This window comes from Bufo bufo, chromosome 4 (genome assembly GCF_905171765.1).
Source record: "Bufo bufo chromosome 4, aBufBuf1.1, whole genome shotgun sequence".
Classification (NCBI taxonomy): Eukaryota; Metazoa; Chordata; class Amphibia; order Anura; family Bufonidae; genus Bufo; species Bufo bufo.
The window spans coordinates 610,847,356-610,869,770 of NC_053392.1; the positions used below are offsets into that span (position 1 = coordinate 610,847,356).

At 44.0% G+C, this 22,415-nt stretch overlaps 1 protein-coding gene across 1 annotated transcript in view; it reads right to left on the reverse strand.

Annotated features, from left to right (window-relative positions):
- PLB1 (phospholipase B1) overlaps positions 1–22,415 on the reverse strand; it is a 129,755-nt gene that overhangs the window by 44,193 nt on the left and 63,147 nt on the right. Inside the window, exons 18-35 of the mRNA XM_040430234.1 lie at positions 20,330–20,388; positions 19,692–19,765; positions 19,368–19,411; positions 17,685–17,793; positions 15,771–15,825; positions 14,087–14,167; positions 11,332–11,397; positions 10,121–10,221; positions 7,825–7,906; positions 7,288–7,392; positions 6,985–7,080; positions 6,260–6,331; positions 5,985–6,050; positions 4,595–4,655; positions 4,428–4,486; positions 3,808–3,881; positions 3,432–3,475; positions 1,144–1,252 (exon numbers count right to left, since the gene is read on the reverse strand). Of these exons, the coding sequence (XP_040286168.1) occupies positions 1,144–1,252; positions 3,432–3,475; positions 3,808–3,881; positions 4,428–4,486; positions 4,595–4,655; positions 5,985–6,050; positions 6,260–6,331; positions 6,985–7,080; positions 7,288–7,392; positions 7,825–7,906; positions 10,121–10,221; positions 11,332–11,397; positions 14,087–14,167; positions 15,771–15,825; positions 17,685–17,793; positions 19,368–19,411; positions 19,692–19,765; positions 20,330–20,388 (1,357 nt within the window). The remainder of the gene's footprint in view (positions 1–1,143; positions 1,253–3,431; positions 3,476–3,807; positions 3,882–4,427; positions 4,487–4,594; positions 4,656–5,984; positions 6,051–6,259; positions 6,332–6,984; positions 7,081–7,287; positions 7,393–7,824; positions 7,907–10,120; positions 10,222–11,331; positions 11,398–14,086; positions 14,168–15,770; positions 15,826–17,684; positions 17,794–19,367; positions 19,412–19,691; positions 19,766–20,329; positions 20,389–22,415) is intronic.

Genomic DNA, 22,415 nt, shown 5'->3' on the forward strand with positions numbered 1-22,415 from the left:
GTATCTTTGGAGTTGTAGTTTCGCAACAGCTTATAGCTGGTAAAGTGCCGCAGGTAAGTAACGGAAACCTCACTTGCTAGTGGGACTCCCAGCAGTAGTGCAGAGTTTTCACATCTTCCGTAATGTTCTACGGGATTATAAAAATACCTTGTGAAGTACTTCATACTGGCCACTAGGTGTCAGCATAACAGGCTAAAGCTATGGTTAAAAAGGTGTCTTATTTTACAGCCTGCAGTAAAACTTCAAGTTGTCACCTTCTTATTATAAGAACGCAGAGGGGCGGCTGAAATAATGATAGAATTCACATTCTGCACCTACAGGCTCCTGAGATGTGTGGGTGCAGCTTTACGTTCAGGTTTTGTGATGCAGTTTTTGAAATCATAATCAGGCGTGGATCATAAAAGGAGAGCAAGTATTAAGGGCAGATACTAATTTATCTTTTTTTTTAATCCACTCCTAGCTTTGACCCAAATTGAGGCAGCACCCTAAATCTGGTATAGGTTACTATTAGGTATTATGGTTTGTGCTGCATTTTGTAAGGGTACTTTCACACTGGCGTTATTCTTTTCCGGCATTGAGTTCCGTCCTAGCGGCTCAATACTGTAAAAGAACTGATCAGTTTCATCCCCATGCATTCTGAATGGAGAGCAATCCGTTCAGGATGTCTTCAGTTCAGTCTTTTTGCCTTTTCAGGACGGAGATAATACCGCAGCATGCTACGGTTTTATCTCCGTCCAAAATTCCGGAACAATTTTTTCCCGTGGAAATGCATTAATGCCGGATCTGGCCCCGAGTGTTCCGGCAAAACGGATCCAGCATTGCGGTCTGCGCATGCTCAGACCGCAAAAAATGTGAAAAAAAAAAAATGCCGGATCCGTTTTTCTGGATGACACCGGAGAGACGGATCCGGCATTTCAATGCATTTGTCAGACGGATCAGAATCCTGATCCGTCTGACAAATGCCATCAGTTTGCATACGTTTCGACGTATCCGGCAGGCAGTTCCGGCGACGGAATCCTTTGCCACAAGTGTGAAAGTCCCCTAATTTGAGTTACTTGAGGACGAAGTAAACAGTTTTGCAACTTGAGCAATTAAAATAAACTACAAAAGAAGATATTGATTGATAAAGGGTGAAGTCCTTACATAGCTTTAGCCCCGGGGACGGCCTTATTAAGAAATGAGCTGTGCGAGCTGCTATTCCCAGCCTCTATGGAGAATCCCGTAAGAAGCGGATTGAACTGTCGTAGGATATCTTTAAAGACAGAGAGGAACGTGGTGAGAAGTCATTATTAGTAACATTTAATATACATTTAATATAAACATGTCTTGTTCATTTGTTTTTAGATCCAAATGGTTTGTCCACGTTTCATATGTTTTAGGCCAGTGGTGGTGAACCTATGGCACGGGTACCAGAGGCGGCACTCAGAGCCCTCTCTGTGGGCACCGCACCCTGGAAAAAGTCTATGGCGTACCAATAGGCCTTCGACTTTTCCTGCCACTCATCAGCGCAGGGCGCACTATGAACAGCACAGGCAGCGCACTGAATGTAAAAGTACATGGAAGATATACTATACTGGACTGTAGTATGCAGGGTGACTTGCCGTGTTGGCACTTTGTGATAAATAAGTAGGTTTTGGGTTACAGTTTGGGCACTCGTTCTCTAAAAGGTTCGCCATCACTGTTCTGGGGCATATTATACTGATGACCTATCCTTAAGATAGGTCATCATTTTCCAATCTGTGGGGGTCCGACCACCCGCACCGCCAAGATCATCTGTTCCCTGCAGCTGCCCGAACTAGTAATGTGAACGGAGCACTCGCTGGATGTCGCCCCCCCCCCCCCCCCCCATCGATCTGATATTGATGACCTATCCTGAGGATATGTCATCAGTAATAAAAGCCCCCGGAGAATCCCTTTAAATGGGAGCTGAGGTGCCGTACGTGGCACAGTCAATATGTGGTGGATGGAGCTTTGCTTTCTTTGGCTCTGCAGGAGACAGCTGATCAGTGGCGGCACTGGGTTGGATATTGATGACCTATCCTGAGGATAAGGAGCTTGGAAAACCTCTTTAATAGAGGGTTCTACAAAATGAAGACCTTTATGTTTTATCTCTGTGTAGTGTAGCTTTTCACAATGATTATTAGCTGATCACTAATGGTACAAGCAGCAAGACCACAGCAACCAGTTCATCAGTGGGATGGTCCCCAGTGGCTGCCACTTTGAGGTTAATCTTCACTGTCTCACATTTAGTCATTTTTAGGTCTAACATTGATTTTTTTTACAGAGCTACAAGTACCCGATATAGACTCTCCACTTGGGACAGTCCTCTATGAGCCAGAGCAGAGAGTTGGTCAGGTAGAACTTACACATCTGTCTATTACATACAGCACCTGGCCGTTTATTTGCATGGATATCATGTAATGCTTGATTTCCCTCGTAACATATGGCCAGATGCAACTGGTGATAGCAGGTAATCCTCCAGGCAGATTTGCAGCAAACAGGTTATCGCAGAGCAGTTACTAACCTGTGAGTGCCCCCCAATCCACCTTTTTATGGCGGCCTAGTCTAAGTGCTGCACTGGTTTCCCGTGACAGCCGAGCTTCTGCATTAAGTGCCCAGATTGGTAGAATAATGACCACGCCATCTAAGTGGTTTAAAGAGGCTCCATCTCTCAGGCATTAGACGTGAGATTGCTGGGTGTCGATGTGTTAGTATGGCAGCTTGGAGCCTAATGAAGGCCCCCAGGTCTGCCAGCAGTATATGCCTAACAAGCTTTGCCAGAGGCACAGCCTGACAGTGCCTGTCAGTACAGTATTGACAATATAATACACTGTGATACATAAGTGTCCTTTCTGTAATACACTGTACTGCATAAGTAGTACAGTGTATTATAGGAGGGATCAGAAAATCGCTTGTCAGCCCATACACTACACAATTATCATGCAATTTATCCTGCACGTTTATCCTGCACGGTGAATGGTGTAAGAATACAAATTGATGCCAGAATTGCAGTTTTTTGTTTGTTGCTTATTTGCTACCAAAAAAAAAGAACTAAAAAGAGATCAAACAGTGTTATGTATCCCAAAATGATACCAAAGATTCTAATGATTTATACTGAAAAATGAACACATTCTGAACACATTCTACATAAAAACCCAGTGGCAGTATTGTGTTTTTTTTCTCATCCTCCCAGAAAGAGAGTTAATAAAAGTTAAATCGGTAAATTATGTGTACCCTAAAACGGTGCTATCATTGCGGCTACATCGAAAGAAAAAGAAAAAAAAAAGCTCTTGGAATGTGACGATGAAAAAAAATTAACTAAATTTCTTGTCACCGAGGCCCAAAACGGGCAGGTCACTAAGGGGTTAATACAGAAGCAGTTGTCTTCATGTCGTCAATGGATCAGTGATAGACTTCCGTATTGTACTCACTCGGCAAGGTGGTGACGTGGTCTAGAATAGAATCCCCTCCAATACTGAAACACATGGAAATAATACGCCATTATATTCCTGATATTATGTTCTGCTGCTGCATTTGCTGAATTGAGTTCCTGTTTGTTGCCTTTATTTTTTTTCTTGAAAAAACAATATTTTAAAATACTCATTTTACAACCATATGTGTGCATATTTGACACTATACTTTATCCTGGCTGGCCGGCCAAGTTGTGGACATTGTCACTTGATTGAAACAGTGATGTTATAAGCTTATTCATTACAAAGAATGATAATATTATTATTATTGTAAGATGTGTGGAATATCATGTGGGCTTATGGTTTCCTTCTGTTATTTATTAGTCTACAGCGTTACCTCCATGACAATCCACGATATTGTTTGATTACATCCAAGACATCGTTGGGTTTGGAGCCAATTCCATTTCCAGCCTGAAATAGATCAACAAGTGGAAAATTACACTATGCTCAAAGCAGGAACGTGTTTATTGCAAAAGGACATCCTGTATTTTTTAAGGGGCCGCAAATCATAAGACATTTATGTAAATTCTACCATATGTTGATAGGTTGACTAAAGACCACTAAACACGGATGCACAATACAAATATGTGGATCTCATTCAAGAGAATCTCATTTAAAAGGGTTGTCTCATCTCATACATTGATGGCATATCGCTAGATAGGTTCGGGTCCCACATCTGAGACCTCGGTCCTATCTCCAGAACGGAGTCCCTAAACCTACATGTTTACCTACAAAAAACATTCTAGTACAAATATTAATTGTCTTTAGGGAAGTTTCATGCCAGGACAAAGCCTAGATGGGTAGACCTGGTTTGTAGTAGACTTTTTGGGCCAACAAAATGTAATTTTTTATATGGTCACGCCCCTCTTGTGGTATGTTGTAGGGTAAAATCCAATAGTCCAAAAAGTTCATAGGTCACTGTGTATTACATTATCTTAATGCATTCCAGTTTCTTACAGTCAGAGAGTCACCAAGGGCTGCAACAACCGTAATGTCTGCTGGCCGAAGACGGTGAACTGGAAACAGATGAAAAGTCACGAATAAGATGCAATAGAAAAACAATTTACTCCACGAAGCAGCAAAGAAAGGTTTAGGCATCTGGACTGGATCGTACAGAGTCTTACCAGAAGTAGGTTTGGAAGTAGATGGAGTGCGGTCTGCACATTCCAGTTTGCTGCCGTGCACCTAGAGCAGGGAATGAGTCATTTCAATAAGTAAGATGAAGTTTCACAAAGATGTTCTTCATACTTTCAATTATAATTAAAGGGATATTCCCATTTCCAAGAATAAGCGCTGGCTGGGGGTAGGCAGAAATATGGAAATGGTATAGCAGTCTACGCTTTGCATTTTCCGTAACCTTCATAGCAGTAAACGGGAGCTACGATGTTTCCAGTAACTCCGTAGCAACAGAAACAGTGTCGTTAGACGTGTTACACTGTTTGCGTAGATCCCATTCACTGCTACGGGAGTTTTGCAAATCCACCTACCACTGGCCGGTGCTTAGTCTGATTATTCCAATCTCGGCCATAAAAGGCTGAGATGGGAATGACCCCTTAAGGGTGCATTCAGACGACCGTATGTTTGTGTCCACATCCATTCCGCAATTTTGCAGAACGGATATTGACCCATACATTTCAATGGGGCCGTAAAAGATGCCGACAGCACACCATGTGCTCTCTGCATCCGTACTTCTGTTCCGCCACCCTGCAAAAAAGATAAAACGTCCTATTCTCGCCCGCAGTTGCCGACAAGAAAAGGCATTTCAATGATAGGGCTGGCCATTCCATTCCAACGCATGCGGCCGGTATCCGTGTTTTGCGAATCTGCAAAAGTTCTTGCTACCCAATAGCATTGAGGTTGGGATCTTCTATGGCTGGACCCTCACTTTCCATTGGGCACCTGAGCAACTGGCTGGGCTGCCTTTATGGCATATATGCCCTTGGAAACATAAGTGTTCTCCTTGATGTGTTGAACTAGGCCAAGAACCTGATTAATTATTCCACTTGCCTTAACATCATGATCTACATCCTAGGGCTTCTCAGTATTTTTCTTCTAGCGCCTCACCAGCTAGAACATGCCCCACCAATGGTCATAGCCCATGCCAAAACTTAAAAAACAGTAACAATTTATCTTCAAAAACATTAAAGTAAACAAAAAACAAGCCAGTTATGGTGGTACATTAAAGACTGGTGCAAACATAGAAAGTTCTACGCAACATATAATCAATTGTGTAAAGCCTTCCTCCACAATAGCACCTCACCAATACCTGGGGGCACCACACAACCATAACCCTAGGTACTCAACCTGTGGCATATGTACCCCATCTATCTAGAGTACTTGCATTGCCCTAATGCTTTAAATGAGCAGCGAAGTGTATGATCATAGCCTTGAAGGTACGGTCCATTTTTTGAGTCGGGATGGGGGGGGGGGGGGTGCTTGGCTTAGAAACACAACAAACACTGCCTATATGACGGTAGACAGTAGACTCTTTATAATGATAACATGACTACTCACTAGGTCTGGAGTAATGGTGGGATAAAAATAGTTGCTGTTCTTTGCAGTTTTCACGAAAGGATCATTCTAAAAACAAAAACAAGATGAGTTTAGATGAGTTTTCAGGTATTTTATGGCTTCCACGTCATCCATAACTGGTAATTCACCATCTCTGACATCTCGTGATTGTTTGTATATCACTTGAATTTCAAAAATTTCCACCTTACAAGGCTGTCCCGTTCTCATTATTGATAGGTTCTTAAAATGGAAGTTATGTCTAAATCTAATACTCGTACCTCAGGGGGGCAGACAATACCGATGTCCTCATCAAGCCCCTGGTTATCTGTCTTCTGTCCAACAGGTTCAAACTAGGAGCAAAGTAAAAAAAAGTGTATTAATGAATGGCTTGATGTTATGGGACAGTGAAGATAGCTACAAAAAGTTTCATTATGAGATAATAAAATATGGAGTCAGGACCGTATATAGCAGGAAAAGGAGGAAGGGTGTCGAAAAATCAAAGCGACCCAGAAATTGAGGTACCTAGAGCAACCTAGGTCCCACATCCAACCTACCTAGAGCATTAAATAAAGATAAGACTGAAGGAAAACAGAGGTAGATCCCTCCTAATGTGCCCCATAACAATATCTTGGTGGTAATGTGAACATGTCAGCATTCAGTGGGGTTGCATCTTCTTTGTTTTTGGCCTTTTTTGACCATAGATGACCACCTACTTGCTGATCAGGTTGTATGGTGGGATTCAAGAGGGCACTATTACCGAAGACCCATGACAACCCCATAAAAGGTCTAATCTTATCACTATTGTACAACTGTCTGTAGCAAATTTGAAAGCCTGCCAATAAACATAAGGTGCCAAGTGCCAACTTTTGAACCCCTAGGTGAAAACACAGATTTGTTGGCAGCTGCCTAGATAGGAATAGAATGAGGACCAGGTCATACAATTGTGGAGCTGTGTACAGATCAGTGCGTTATAAAGACGAAAATGTGAAACTTGTGATCTCACCATGTTTTTCCATAAACCACGAGCACCCTGGGCGTGAGCTTTTTCTCCAAAATGGAAACAATCTGGAGCCATGAAGGATCTGTCAGGAACTCCATTCTATACAGAACACAAATACGGCTCTTTAAATTAGAATTTTAAACCAAGAAATCCCAACCAGTCGGTCACAAGTCGGTCTGATCTGTCGGGCGGGCCATCTTTATTCTTGCCCAGTCATCAGAGGATGTAGGACAGGGTTTGCATTAAAAGTTGACGTAATGGCTTCGTCTATCAATGGTGACATTTTGAATTTTTCAGTATGCTTACCTCATTTCTTGGTATTACAAGGCGCTCCAATAATGGCTGAATGACAACGGTGAAATCATCTTTGGTGTCATACATCCCGGTTTCCACCAACTGGCGAGTTTTTTCCTGAAAACAATTGAATTATATAGATGATGAGATTTTATATTCTATGGTATACTTGGTATTCTTGCAAGGATTAGGAGTATACAATGGGGAAGCTCCTGCTGCATACATAAAGCATAGCCATAAGCTATAACTTACCCAACAGAAGCCAAAAGGGGGTCCATTTGGCCTCTGTTGGGCTGGAATATGTCTGTATACCTTCTTTTTACTGTATAGAATAGCTTGATTGCCTGTGCTTTTCTATACAGAGGCATCTGGCAAAAACATATGGAGCCTTCTGTCGGATGTGTATGCAAGGAATCCTCCAAATGTATATCTCTGATGGAAGATTCAAACGTGGTGCCTAAGAACTGATCTTTTTGATGGGCTTATATCTAAGGAAATCCTCCCTTTGTGCACCTCTGACGGAAGACTCGAACACAGTGTCTAACTTACTTGGTATTGCTTGTTGAATAATTTAAGAGTTGAAATTTCATTGGAGCCTTCTGGGTTTTCGACCACACATCCACAAAGCGCACTGCAGGAAGACACATTTTTATCTTTCAGTCATTTTGACCTAATTTTTCTTTTTAGATGATTGACAGGACCATGTTCTGGAGGAAGCCATTGTTTCCTTCCATTTGTTAGGCTCGCCCCCTACCGGTTTGCCCAAGCCTCACCAACCAAAGTAGGTTCTCTTGACTATAGCTTTCTATTATTTAGGTTACCCTTATAACGTTATAACATTACTTTGGTATCACAAGGGTCATAAAGGGGTTGGATTAGTAGAGTTTGGGATTACCATTAAAAAGCTAATAAAATTAGGTAAAAAAAAATATTACTGTTCAAGATGATCAAATGTCATAATTTTTTTTTGCCATAGACAACTTCTGGATGATCATCTGCCAAGTGAAAACATTTTTTCAATTAACAATATATATATATTTTTCATGTTTTCATGAAAAAATTATAAGCAGAATTGTTCGGGCTATGGCATTGTCATTGGCTCCTTGTGGGTGTGACAATAAAGGCAGGGGCGTGGCTATAATGAGTGCATAGGGAGGAGTTGCACCCAAATCTTGGCATCTGGGGGGCCCAATAGCCCCTCTGCCACATTAGAAGATTATCAGTATTATAAATGACACATGACAGGTGGGAGCTATGGGGTCAAGGCGCATGAAGTTATGCCTCTAAATAAAAGAGAGGGATTGGAAATGTATTTGGTTTTTGCATCTGTTGAAAATGTTTTTTGCATCTGTTGAAAAGTTAAAAATCTGGATCCTTCACAGATAGCAAGTTGGACCTTTTTTATTTATTTTTATTTATAATTGATGATCTATTCTCAGGGGTGGGTCATATGGGGTGGAACCGTATGTGGACATATTATAGACATGTTCCATTTGGTCAAAACATCGCCTTGTTCTTCTATAGGTTAAAGCACACCTGTCAGCATTACAAACCAATTAAACTAGGCATAATGCCTGGTAGGGCTGGAATAGCTTGCACTACTGCAGAGATTTCATTATTTTTTTATATTTATGCAAATTTGTTAGTTGGAGCACTGAGGGGCTGGCTGTAGCACTAGGAGCACCGTTGCAGGTATTCTCCAATGCTCAGTGCAATCCTCCCTTCCATTTGATTGACAGGGCAAGATATCTTGTTTTGCCTTGCCTTCTAGCACCTGTGCTGTGGCTCATAAACATGGTGCCTGTGCTCCAGATCTGCTGCCACATGCCGACAGTGTGCGCCGATGATGTCATTCCACCCAGAAGTGTTCCTCCTTTGCCTTTGAAGCTGCCAACGCCTCCACTTCTGGGTGGAATGACGAATTTGTGAGCCACAGCGAGGGCACAAGAAGACATGGTAAGATGAGATGTTCTGCCCAGTCAGTCAATGGGGAGGAGGGGGTTTACTGTACCAGGACATAGCTGTAGAGGTGCTGCTAGTGCTTTAGCCAACCCCTTGGTGCTCCAAGTAACTAATTTTTATAAATATAAAAGTAATGATACCTCAACAGCAGTAAAAGCTAAGCGTGATCAACCCTACCAGCCAGTATGCTTAGTTAAAAAGGGTTGATCATGCTGACAGGTGTTATTTAACCATTAATGATCAGAAAATATCTGTAAATTATTGAGGTCTCGCTATCGTCTCTTCATCAGGTCAGGGTTTTCAGAGATGGCACTGAACAATGGTATACACCACGTTATTAGTTTCAGTACAGATAACGAGCCATAAATAGGTACGATTAAACCCTGCACCGAGATTTGTGTCTTCACTCAACTTCTACTTATATCTTATACCTTGAACCTATAGATTGATTTACTTTTACAGGCACCTGGATGATATAATGAATTACGAATGTCACTTGGGGGAAATCAGATGATTTCAGCAGGATAAGCCAATCATCTAATGCGAATGGGGACCTTTGCTTTGCAGTAAAGGTGGTGATGTCCATCACTGTACATGGTGGTGGGCACTTGGTGGAATGAATCCAGCCAGAACAGCAAGCGCCAGGGAGGGGGAAGGTGAGCAGAGTTTTCTTAGGTTTCATGCTATACTGAAGAACTATCCTTCCTGACATTCCCTGTATTCTGTGTCAGACTGCAGGTGACCAAGGAAGGAACCCCTCCAGGTGTTAATATGGCTGACAGTCTGTAACTTTTTTTGGTGGTTGGAACGTTTGTTGGAGGAGAAAGATGAGGAGAACTTTTAAAAAAAATTTACCATCAGCATAGACGATCACAAGACTAACCTCATGAGTATCTCTGGGCAGTGAGTGTCCTTATTATCATAAAGTTCTTTCAGAGGCAAAATGTCCAAAATTGTCACCAAATTAACGAACATCCTTGGGACCTGTATCGAAAAATACACAGATTGAACCCAAAAAGTAGTAGCAAAAAATAAATAAAAAACACAGCTTGTCTTCTCCAATAAAGCTTCATGCAAAGAGGTATCTCCCAAGAAGAGAGAACCATCTCGCTAACTCCACCTCGTGAAAGGCTTGGGACATGACAAGGGAAAATGGGCAAGACAAAAATGTACTACTGCCTATGGATGGATATCTGACTTGGCTATTTTCCCACATCCACAAGGTAGCACTAGCAAGATGGTCCTCTTTCCTTGGGAGATACCCTTTGGCCATGGGACATTGCCAATAATTCTCCATTCCATGGAACACCTCCAGTAAGTCTCCATACAGGGCTGGTCTCTTCAAGGAGGGCCAATGCAACTATACTGAAGCTATACCTAAACACTGACGTGTGAATGAGGCATAATAGAGAATGAAGAATACTACCCAGGTTTCAACGATTAACCCTAAAATGCATATCGGATGTTTTATAAATCGAAATCCTACTGCAGAAGTCTGCCATCACGATGCTGGACAAAAGAGACTAGACTTGGGCCCACTAGAATCTACTAGGGATGTTAGGTCTACCAGGATAGGTCTACCAAGATTCTGGATTTTCATCTATTCCAGCTTACTTTCCATTGCCTCTTCGATAAGGATTCGACTTTGGATTACATAGAGAAGTAAGGGCCCCATAGCAAGGATCAAACCAGGCCCCCCACACAGGACAGAAGGGCTTCTGCCTAAACCCTATTCAATGACCTTTGGGCCATTTTTTCACTGCCTTATTTGCTAAAAGTTGTTCCTTTAGAGCAGGGATGCTCAACCTGTGGCCCTCCAGCTGTTGTAAAACTCCAACTCCAACCATGCCCTTCTGTAGGCTGATAGCTGTAGGCTGTTCGGGAATGACGGAAGTTGTAGTTTTGCAACAGCTGGAGGGCTGCAGGTTGAGCATGCCTGCTTTAGAGGGTAGAGTCCTGACCAAGTTTTCACCTCCAGTAGAAGAGGAGATGATCCCAACTAAGACTGGGCCACCTCTTTCCCTGGGCCCCATAGCAGTCGCATGGTCTGCCGCTATGGTAGTTACCCCCCTGGGATTCTATGATGTACCATACCTCTTGGTGCAAATAGTCCAGAGCCTGCTTAATGCGGTAGACAAACTGTTCTGGAGAATGATAAACCTAATATAAAAATAAAATAAATGAGTTCTTCCGCTCTATCACTTGTCACAGACGGGTAAACGTAAAGCTGCTTACTGCCAATTCTAAGTACAAATGGGCACACAGTGTAATAGGAGATACTGGTGTGTAATATACCTTCCACAATATGCTAATAAATACTGATAAATTACATAACTAAACAGAGGAGTTGTGCAGTATTTTTCCTGTGTTACAACCTGCAGAGTCCTTGCTCGGGATGTCTACTAAGGAGTGTCTCTTGGGTGATATCTCGTTGGGCACAAAGACTATTGATTAATATATCTGTTGCTCATTAAAGAAGTTATCGCTTCACATTCGTCATAGATAAAGGACAAAGAAGCCACAATTATCTAGACTATGCTTATTCCTTAGTCTTAGAAGTGTATAGTAAATCACTACAGCTCAGAATTAGTGACGGGATATGCTATGTTGGGGCCATTTTACATACATATATTTCATTGGGGCCCAGGAAGTACGTGTGTATTACGGAGATATTCTTCTCTATGAGCATTGCTTCTGGGCTGGAAGTCTCTGTAATACAGTGCTGTAAACCTTATGTAGGAGCAGATAGAGGGCATCATGCAGACAACCACCATTGTGTGGGGCCCCCTGGCAGTGGAACCTGCTCTCCTGAACATAGATGCTCAACGGCATAGGTAGGTTTAGCTTAAGACCTGCCTGACTGAGACCACTTTGGCGCTGGTAGGCGGGCACAGATGTCTTTTGATTAAGATATATTGGCGGAGAGTCTCGGATTTTATCATATCAGAGTGAGGGCTTAGTCCATATATAATGTTTGCATCTATTGTGTTAGTGCATTATTATCTGTTTTCTTTGTGATTTTTTTTCTTCTCAGAAATGTAGCCATGGACAACCGCATATTTATTTATCATATCGTGCAGGATGTTTTTATCTTTTTTTTTTGTTTTATGTGATTTTTGCTTAGTGGAACCACTTTCAGCTGCATCTACGTCCTCAGGAGGCAGATGCAGTTGGATATGATGGTGAAGCTGAGAGCCCCCAGCTACGTGCTCCACTATTCAACCTGCAACCGGTGGTGTGATGCGGGCAGGCTCGGTGAAGTGATGTCATTATGCCTATTGTGCCAGCAGATCTGCAGCAAGAGATCTGATGCATTCATTGCGGGAATGTGGGCCAGGGCAGTACTGATTTTCGAGATACAAAAGGTGCATCATATTTTGTTGGGGGCACATAAGTGGGTACTATATTCTCTGGACGGCACATAAGGGGGCACCATATTGTATTGGAGGTACTATTCTCTATTGGGGCATATAAAGGGCATTATACTGTGTAGGGGTACATAAGGGGGCATTATAATGTGTGTGGGGGAGTCACAATATTACCAGTGTCAGTACTCACTAGGGGAGTATTGATTTTTGAGATACTGAGGGGGCAAGATATTGTGTTGGGAGCACATAAGTACACCATATTGTACTGGAGCACTTATTGGGGCACCATATTGTGTTTGGGGCATATAAAGGACACTATATTGTAGTGGGGCACATAAGAGGGCACAATATTGTGTTGGGGGCACATAAAGGACACCATATTGTACTGGAGCACATAAACGGGCACTATATTGTGTTCGGGGCATATAAAGGACACTATATTGTACTGGGGCACATAAGAGGGCACAATATTGTGTTGGGGGCACATAAGGGACACCATATTGTACAGGGGCACTTAAAGGGGTTTTGCCATCACAGACAATGGGGGCATATGATATGCCCCCATTGTCTGATAGGTGCAGGTCCCACTTCTAGTACCCGCACATCTTCACGGAGAACGAATCGGGGAAAGTAGTGGAGGGCGCACTGCGCATGCGCAGCTGCCCTCCATTTAATTCTATGGGGCCGCCGAAAATAGCCAAGCATTGGCTCGTCTATTTCCGTCAGCCCCATAGAAATGAATAGGAGCGGGGGCCGCGCATGTGTGGTGCGCTCCGATTCACTTGTATGGGAGCAGTGAGGAGCAGCGCTTGGTGGTGGCCGGACCCCGGGTTTCCAGCCACAACTCTCCCCGCTCCGTTCTCATTGTAGGTGCAGGTCCCAGAGTTGGGACCCGCACCTATCAGACAATGGGGGCATATCCTAACGATATGCCCCCATTGTCTGTGATTGGAATACCCCTTTAAGGGGGCACCATATTGTGTTTGGGGCACATAAAAGGGCACTATATTGTGTTGGGGCACATAAAGGGGCACTATATTGTGTTGGGGCACATAAAGGGGCACTATATTGTGTTGGGGCCCATAAAGGGGCACTATATTGTGTTGGGGGCACATAAGGGATACCATATTATACTGGGCAACATATTGTGTTGGGAGCACACATGAGGGCATTATATTGCGTTGGGTGCACATAATAGGCACCGTATTGCACACATACAGTATGTGGACACCATATTTGCAGTGCCATGGGGCAGAGCTTAGCGGTGTGACAGGAGACTTCAGACATTGCTCTGTTTGAAGCCCCAGAAAGGCCACATGTGCCCCTATGCCTATGACTCTATAGTATGGAGGCACAGGGACCTCATATGTCTCCATGCTCATGGCGCTGCTGTAGCAGTTCTGTATTCAGAATGTCTATGTGCCACCAAGACCCAGTTCTTTACTGGGCAACATTTAAAAAATGAGAAAATAATCACATACCGGATTTTTGCAGATGCCACATAAGTCATTTCCTCCTATAAATACAGTCAGGAGTTTCCAGTCTTCTGTATAATTAATTTGCTAGACAAGAAAAATGTGGTAAAGTTACCAGGCGCACACGGTTCTTCGTTCCTTTTCTAATTATGTCGCGGCCTTCTCCTAGCTTATCAAGTGCAGCGCCGTCCACTGGATAGTGGCTGTGCTTGGTATTGCAGTTCAGGCAGCTCACTTGAATGGGATTGAGCTGCGCCTAGGCCATGTCACCGATGAACGTGACCCCACAAGCCTAGGAAGAGGCTGTGGCGCTCACCAGATCGGAATCGGACAATTACAATATGATATTGATGACCTATCTTGAGGATAAGGCATAAATATTAAAATCTCAGACAACCCCTTTAAAGGGAGTCTGTCACCTAGAAAGTCACTAGCTCACCTTTCACTTAGTGATGCTTCATTCTGGAGAAAAATGAGTTTTAATCCATATGCAAATGCGCAATTAAGTGCATTGAGGGCGGCCCCAAGCCACTCTGTGCACCCATGACCTTCACATTCCTCTGCCAGTACATCCCTTAATTGACAGGGTCAGACGAGATGACTGTGCAAGAACCTGGCCCTGTCAATCAAGAAGGAGACACAGGAATAGAAGGGTGAGTAGGGGAGGTATACCCGTTGGGTTCCGCCCTACTCAACTGGTTGAGGCAGGTGCAGGGGACGACAAGCAGATTAAATAAAGGAACTTTATTGGTGGGTAAAAAACAAACAACGCGTTTCGGGGTTCTAGGACCCCTTTATCAAGTCTTTGTCAAAGATTGGATAAGGTAGGCGCTAGTATCGCACATAAAGAACAGTACAATTATTGCTGAGTGCAATACTAGCGCCTACCTTATCCAATCATCGAAAAAGACTTGATATAGGGGTCCTAGAACCCCAAAAACGGGTTGTTTGTTTTTTACTCACCAACAAAGTTCCTGTTATTGATCTGCTGGTCGCTCCCTGTGCCTGCCTCAACCAGTTGAGTTGGGCAGAACCCAACAGGTATACCTCCCCTACTCGCCCTTCTATCCATGTGATATTCCTCCGGCGGTTTGGCGACTTTGCCTGGAGCATTCCATACAAACGTATTGGCAGTGCCCTCATCATCCTCATCGTTTCCACCTACAAATCCTACATCTCCAACGCACTCACCACTCTAATACAGGTGAGTACATACACATCCCTCTTGGGATTGAGATGCCTTACCCACTAACCCTATGAGCGCCTTACTCTCTGCTCCTAAAGGACCAATGCACATGTTCCCTAACTCTTCTTTTGGACCCTTACACCACTTTCCTGCTCCTAAGTAGTAAGGTCCATTTAGTGCTAATGGCGTCTCAGGTCTACTACTGACCGGTAAGCTTGATCATGACCCGGCTTGTCCTAGCATTTGACTACTGTTGCACCAGAAAGCTGAACTTGGAATCCCAGGTTCCTATTTAGAGGTTAATGAGTGAATACCCTTAGACTCAGCTTTGGGGTTTAGCCCTTTGCCAGCTCTGTTGCAACCCATTGGGTCCATATTATCAATGGTCCTCTGTAGTCATCTTTTACCACTTTAAGTCATGTCAAGTAATAGACATCATAGTGGACACGGATGAACCCAGCAGAATGTGTGGGTCAGGAAACCTTCACTTGTGCTCACCTTTGCAGTTTCCATTTGTTTCATCTTTGTCACCAGTAATTCGGCCTGGTCGAGCATATCACTGCAAAACAAGAGAAGATGGATGATAGAAGAGCAACCAGCGAATGGAGCAATGTCGGTGGAGTAAATCTACCGTAGAAAATAATGGGACTTTTGGAATTCACATAGTGAGAGCCAGGTGTGGGATTCAGACAGTTCTGTCCGGTTGTCCTGATCCGATTGTTAAAATTTCAACCAGATTGCATAAAATTGTGTTGGCTGAATCCCAGTCCCTGAGAGGGGATTAGAAGTACTGGGCGACTATAGGGGACATTATAAGTACTGAAGGAATTGTGGGGATATTAATAACTATTACAAGCACTATGAGGGGGGATTATAGGCACGTGGCCATTATAGGCAGCGGCAGACTATGCGACTGCTATGGGACCCAGGGCAAGAGCGGGGTCCAGTCTTAGTTGAGATCATCTCCTCTTCTATTGGAGGTGAAAACTTGGTCAGGACTCTACCCTCTAAAGCAGGGATGCTCAACCAGTGGCCCTCCAGCTGTTCTAAAACTACAACTCCCAGCATGCTTGGACAGCCTACAGCTATCAGGGCATGTAGGGAGTTGTAGTTTTGCAACAGCTGGGGGGCCGCAGGTTGGGCCTCCCTGCTCTAAAAGAACAACTTTTAGCAAATGAGGCAGTGGAAAAATGGCCCAAGGGTCATTAAAAAGGGTTTAGGCAGAAACCCTTCTATCCTGTGGTGGGGGGGTTTGATCCTTGCTAGCGGGCCCTTACTTCTCTATGTATACCACTGACTATAGGGGACATTATATAAGTACTGGGGGCACTGTGGGAGCATTATAACTATCAGGAGCACTATGAGGGCACATAAGCACTGGGCCACTATAGCGGACATTAAAAGTACTGGGGGCATCATAGGGTACATTATAAATACAGGGGGCACTATGGGGGCATTATAACTATATGGGGCACTGTGGGGGTACTGCAACTGCCAGATACACTCCTAGGGGGATAATAAATACTGGTACCAGTATAGGGGATCGTTATAACTATTGTGAGCACTATAGGGGGCATTCTAACCACTGGGCCACTATAGGGGAGCATGATAACTAATGGGTCCACTATAGGGGGGGGCATGATAACTGCTGGGGGCACTATAGGGGGCATTATAACAAAGCGGGCACTATAGGACATAACTCCTGGAGGAACTTTGGAAAAATTATTTCTACTATGGAGGCATTTTTACTACTGTAAGTACAATGAGGGCATTATTATTGGGCACAATATAGAGGGCACTACTACTAATGGAGGCATTCTAGGGGAGCATTGACACTATTAGGGGCACTGTAGGGGGCACTGTTAATAATGAGGACACTCTGGGAGAGAATTATAGCTATTGATGGGGCTTTTTTGGGGTTTGCAATTAATGTGGAAGGGGGGGCTATCTGTATAGCACTATTATTTCTGAAGTATAGTATTTGGGGTCATGGGGGGCACAGCGGTCAGAATATTGGGGATAGAAGGAGGATAGGATCACCAGGAGGGGAGGATGATGGAAAAGTCAAGAAACATGTCTGTGGGGCAAAGAGATGAGAGGTGTCTGAGAGAAATCATCATGGTGGTCTGATCCAAATGGAGAAGATGAGGAAGAATGTGTATAATCAGAGGAGACATCACTGGATGTAATAGGTGTGTGGTGCTGCATAATGTCTACCCAAACATGTCTCTAGTGGTCACAACTACAGTCTGGGGGCACAAAGGGGGCTGGGCAGGATTGGGCACGTATAGAGCGTTGGGCAGAGTTAGAGGAGTGGCTTATATCATGTAACACAAATTTGGAAAAGCCCCTTTAAGAATGTGGGAAAATTAAATACTTTGAAATCTGTCCTATTGGTCTCATATCTCCAGTACATACTCTGCTTTTGCTCCAGGAACGGCGCGGTTGAGTTTTGAATTTGTTAAATGATGGGATCCCCTCTTTATCGAGTAACCTTGTATATCTGGGTTGTACAGCCGGAGGATGTCTGTAAGACGAAAAGTGCTTTTGTAAAAGTTGCAAATTTAATTTCTATCCTACCTTACCCACCATTCACCCCCAGTTGTTTCCCCCATGTTATGACATAGACTAAAAGCTCTGCACCCCGAGGGTCTGGAAATTATAATTTTATAATATATAGCAAAAATGAACATGGTTTCCGCTGCTGGTGAGAGCAAGGACCCTGTGCTTATCAACACAGGTCATAGGGAAGGGAGGCAGGGCTGACCTTAGCTGGGTCCTCTATTATTTCGAGCCCCTTAGCAGTTACATGGTCTTATTTAAAGGGGTTATCCCATATCATGTAAAAAATTTAAATCATATAATACATGACAGACTCTAAGAAAACTAGAACCAGCCCTGTTACTCACATGGAACCAGAGCTCTTCCCATTCATTGCTCCAATTGCTCTGCTACATTTATTTCTAGCTGGCAGCTCGGGAGGGGGGTCCTTTCTGCTGCAGCTCTCTCCCTATCATAGTTCAGGGATGTGTCTTTTCTGCTGCAGCTCTCTCCCTATCACAGCTCAGGGGCATGTCTTTTCTGCTGCAGCTCTCTCCCTATTACAGTTCAGGGGTGTGTCTTTTCTGCTGCAGCTCTCTCCCTATCACAGCTCAGGGGCATGTCTTTTCTGCTGCAGCTCTCTCCCTATCATAGTTCAGGGGTGTGTCTTTTCTGCTGCAGCTCTCTCCCTATTACAGTTCAGGGGTGTGTCTTTTCTGCTGCAGCTCTCTCCCTATCACAGCTCAGGGGCATGTCTTTTCTGCTGCAGCTCTCTCCCTATTACAGTTCAGGGGGGTGTCTTTTCTGCTGCAGCTCTCTCCCTATCATAGTTCAGGGGTGTGTCTTTTCTGCTGCAGCTCTCTCCCTATCATAGTTCAGGGGTGTGACTTTTCTGCTGCAGCTCTCTCCCTATCATAGTTCAGGGGTGTGTCTTTTCTGCTGCAGCTCTCTCCCTATTACAGCTCAGGGGTGTGTCTTTTCTGCTGCAGCTCTCTCTCTGTAACTGTCACAGCTTCTAACAGTAGATGGGACTGGTATCAAGATAGATCAAGATGAGGATGTGCAACCACCTCAGCGAGCAGGACAGAGAAATAAGTAAAAGAACAAACAGCAGGTGGCGCTGTACAGATATATTTTATTGAATAACTCAGTGGCTATATTGAATTTTTATCCACATGCAGTTACAAAAGTACTCATGTCCAGGCACTGGATTGAAAAATGGAAAATATGTTTCATGGGACAACCTCTTTAATGGTATAGAATCTATACTATAGATGCTCCAGAATGTACATACAGAAAATACTAATGGGGTCTCATCTTGGTGCTAGTTCAAGCCACCCCCTTTTCCACCAAGACAAGTGGACCTAGTGCTTTTTGGACCCTATTTGCATGGCGTGACCATTGACCTAGTTCCTTTTATTTGCACGGTCTGTGCAAAAAGACCAGGGGGGCAGTAATAATATCATATCTACTCATGTCCGCCTATATTCTGCTTTTTGCATTATTTTTTTTTATGGTATTACCCTTTCAATGTAAATACAGTTCCATAAAGGTACATACTTGCCAAAGTAGTTACATTACTGAGGTCTTCGTCCCCACCGATGCTGTTAGAAGGAAGAGTAAGAGTGTTGATGAGCAGAACGTGTATAATGTACAACAGTATACCTTAAAGTATGCATATTTTTAGGGAAACATTTTAGGAAAACTTGAGACATGTCAAAGACTAAAATACAGGCATGGTGGACCTGATTTCTCACGTTGGTATTCCTTTCTGTGTAGCCCCTACTCAGCCCTCCGAGGAGAGCCGAATGGGCATGGGGTGCTCAGGTTAGATCAACGCCCAGGACATGCGTTGAGTTTATTTGGACCCTTCTTTCTTCTTACCTCCAGGATAATCCACGATACTCGGTCACCACATCTAGCACATCCATGACAAATGCACCGGCGCCGTTACCTGCCTGTAATAGTAATGAGTATGAATATCAGCCCCTTCACTGATCTAGACATCAGAAATATAGGCATTGACCCCTTAAATACCCTAAACCACTGACATATCTCGTGGGTTACCTTCAATCTAGACCACAAATGCTCACATTGACTTCTTTCGTACAGTAGACCACCAAGGATCTGGGTTCAACCCCTCAAGTACTTTGATCACTCAGGTTGTCACCATTTATTCGTTAAAGTTTTTTTTTTAGATTTTAATGTTGTTGACCCATTCATCAGTATAAAATAAATATAAAATCCTAGAAAACCCATTTAACTACCCTAGATTACCAGTGATCTAAGCATTGTGCCTTCAGCCTCCAAAGACTGCCAGAGGCAGGGGCAAGGGAGGCTCGAAGCTGAAATTTTGCACTTAGCAAGATGGTAAGTGTGCTCTGGAAAACATTACTAAGGGGTGACTCACATCTCATAATGTTGTCATATATCACTAGGATATACCACAACATTCAGTGACCTCTGGGACCTGCTGACCACTAGAGAAGACATTGAAAATGCCCTGAAAGGTCAGTACTTACAGTAATTGAGTCTCCCAATGCAGCAATTACTTTAAAATCTGCAGGCTTCAGTCTGTGAACTAAAGCCAAACTGGGTTAGAATCAGAAGCTTTACAACAGCGACATAAAAATGTAATGGTATCATAAGAATAAAACATACATGTATATGAAATATAATATACTAGCAGAAGGACTCGGCTTCGCACGGGTATATTTTATCTATTTCAACTAATGTTTGTGTGTGTCGTTAAAAGATATTGACAGTATCCCCCATAACAGTGACCTCTACAGCCCCCCCACCCCTTAACAGTGACCCCCCACAGTGCCCAGCCTTCTTAAAATGGGACCTCCACAGCAGCCCATCACCCCTAAAGGGGTTCTGCAGTTTGTTTAAACTGATGATCTATCCTCTGGATAGATCATCAGCATTTGACCGGCGCGGGTCCGACACCCGGGACCCCCGCCGATCAGCTGTTTGCGAAGGCAGCGGCGCTCCAGCAGCGCCGCGGCCTTCTCACTGTTTACCGCTGGCCCAGTGACGTCACGACTAGTATCAACTTGCCTGGGCGGGGCTAAGCTCCATTTACTTGAATGTAGCTTAACCCCACCCAGGCACGTTGATACTAGTCGTGACGTCACTGGGCCAGTGGTAAACAGTGAGAAGGACCCGCGCCGGTCAGATGCTGATGATCTATCCAGAGGATAGATCATTAGTTTAAACAAACTGTAGAACCCCTTTAACTTTGACCTTCACAGCAGTCCGCCCCTTTAACAATGAGTTTCACAGCACCCCACTCCCTTAGCAGTGACCTGTACAGCACCCCGCCCCTTAACACTGGACTCCATAGGGGACTATGCCCTTATCTGTGACCTCCATTGTTCCCTGCCCCCCTAACAGTGACCTCCACAGTGCCCGCCCCTTTAACAGTGACCTCCACAGTGCCCGCCCCTTTAACAGTGACCTCCACAGTGCCTGCCCCTTTAACAGTGACCGCCACAGCGGCCTGCCCCCTTAACAGTAACTTTATATACTCCTGGGATCTATATATTTTCTGGGGTATATATTAATTTTGGGGACTGGTTTAGAGTCTTTATTCTGGGGCCTATATTTTTCTAGGGTTTGACATGACACCTGTATTTATTTTGGGGAGTGGTCTTTATTTACTCAGGGGTATGTATTTGTTTTGGGGTTTGGTCTAGGACAGGAGTATCACTGAAGGCCACATCAGCATTATAGTTGTCTTCAAAGGCCTGTATGTAATTCTCTGGTCACTAAAGAACAGACAGTTGAGTGAGGACTGTAGTGGGGACTCAGAGACTAGTACCATAAAGAAAGCAGGACGTTTTGACACTTGTAGCCACTCCTTACCTCTGGAACATGGCTGCTGCAAGACGCTTCGCTATAGACAATCCCGCGAGGACTCGACCTGGCAAGGTGCAACTCTCACGAGGCTTCTATGGTCGCTCGCTCTGTTGTTGGCTTGGCGGCTTCCAGAACTCAACCACCAACCAAAGAGTGAGCGTCTATAGAGGCCTCGCAACATTTGCACCTCACGTTGTCGAGTTCTTACTAGATTGTCCATTGGGAAGCATATGGTAGCGCCCATGTCCCGGAGGTGAGGCATGGCTACAAGCGTCAGCACTTCCTGCTTTCTTTATGGCGTCTGACCCTCATACAGCCCACTGAAAATTACGCCTGCAGGCCTTGAGTTCTAGGTTCTTTATTTATTCTGGTGCCTATATTATTTTCTGGGGTTTGGTCTGGGGTCTTTATTTTGGCAGCAAACTGTTACACATGCAAACAATAGAAGTAGGGATTAGAGATTATTCTGGATTACAGAGGTACTATACCTACTATACATGAAATATGGAAGCTCTTTGCACATTTTTGATCAAAATTGTGTCAGGCCCATCTACCAACGTCAAGGTGGTTTCTGCTTATTGGTACCTAAGGCCCCCTGCACACGATCAGGATTGCGTGCGGATTTTCCGCGCGGATTTGCGTGCGGAAAATCCGCACCGTAGGTCATGTCCATTGTATTCTATGAGAATTTGAAATTCTCAATGCACACGATGCAGATTTTTTTCCGCGCGGATTTTGACCTGC